Here is a 375-nt window from a genome sequence, read left to right as displayed (position 1 = left end):
AGTAAACCATTGTTTCCAAGCTGCATCCTTCTGTTGCTCGACCCATGAGAGGAAAGCACTGTCTACTAGGCAAAAGATATTGACGTAAAGCAACTGGTATTGCACGGGAACATATCTGAAGTTTGCAATCTGAAGAAGCGGCCATGCTCCGCCTTCAAGAGCTAGAGCTGGAAGAAAATCCCTCTTGAGTCCTTCTTTCACTTCAGCTGTGTTCTTGCCTGTGGCGTATCCCATGTACGTGAAGAACACCAGTAGATCTATAGGCCCAAAGATAAGACCATCCATTGCAACTTTGGCAGCTACAAAACGTGTTGACTTTGGCACATATCGAAGCTTCAGTTTTATGAATTTATCCAGGCCTTCGTACCTGTGCAA

The 375-nt window shown here is 45.1% G+C and overlaps 1 protein-coding gene across 1 annotated transcript; it reads right to left on the bottom strand.

Annotated features, from left to right (window-relative positions):
• LOC104789631 (PXMP2/4 family protein 2) lies at positions 1–367 on the bottom strand (the record flags this gene model as incomplete). The annotated part of the gene is given in 1 exon segment (XM_010499442.2): positions 1–367. A coding segment is annotated over 1 exon segment (367 nt), but the record flags the coding sequence as incomplete, so codon positions are not given.
• Between the last annotated feature and the right edge of the window lie 8 nt (positions 368–375).

This window comes from Camelina sativa, unplaced genomic scaffold, assembly GCF_000633955.1.
Source record: "Camelina sativa cultivar DH55 unplaced genomic scaffold, Cs unpScaffold11117, whole genome shotgun sequence".
Classification (NCBI taxonomy): domain Eukaryota; kingdom Viridiplantae; phylum Streptophyta; class Magnoliopsida; order Brassicales; family Brassicaceae; genus Camelina; species Camelina sativa.
This window is presented reverse-complemented; position numbering and strand designations above follow the sequence as displayed.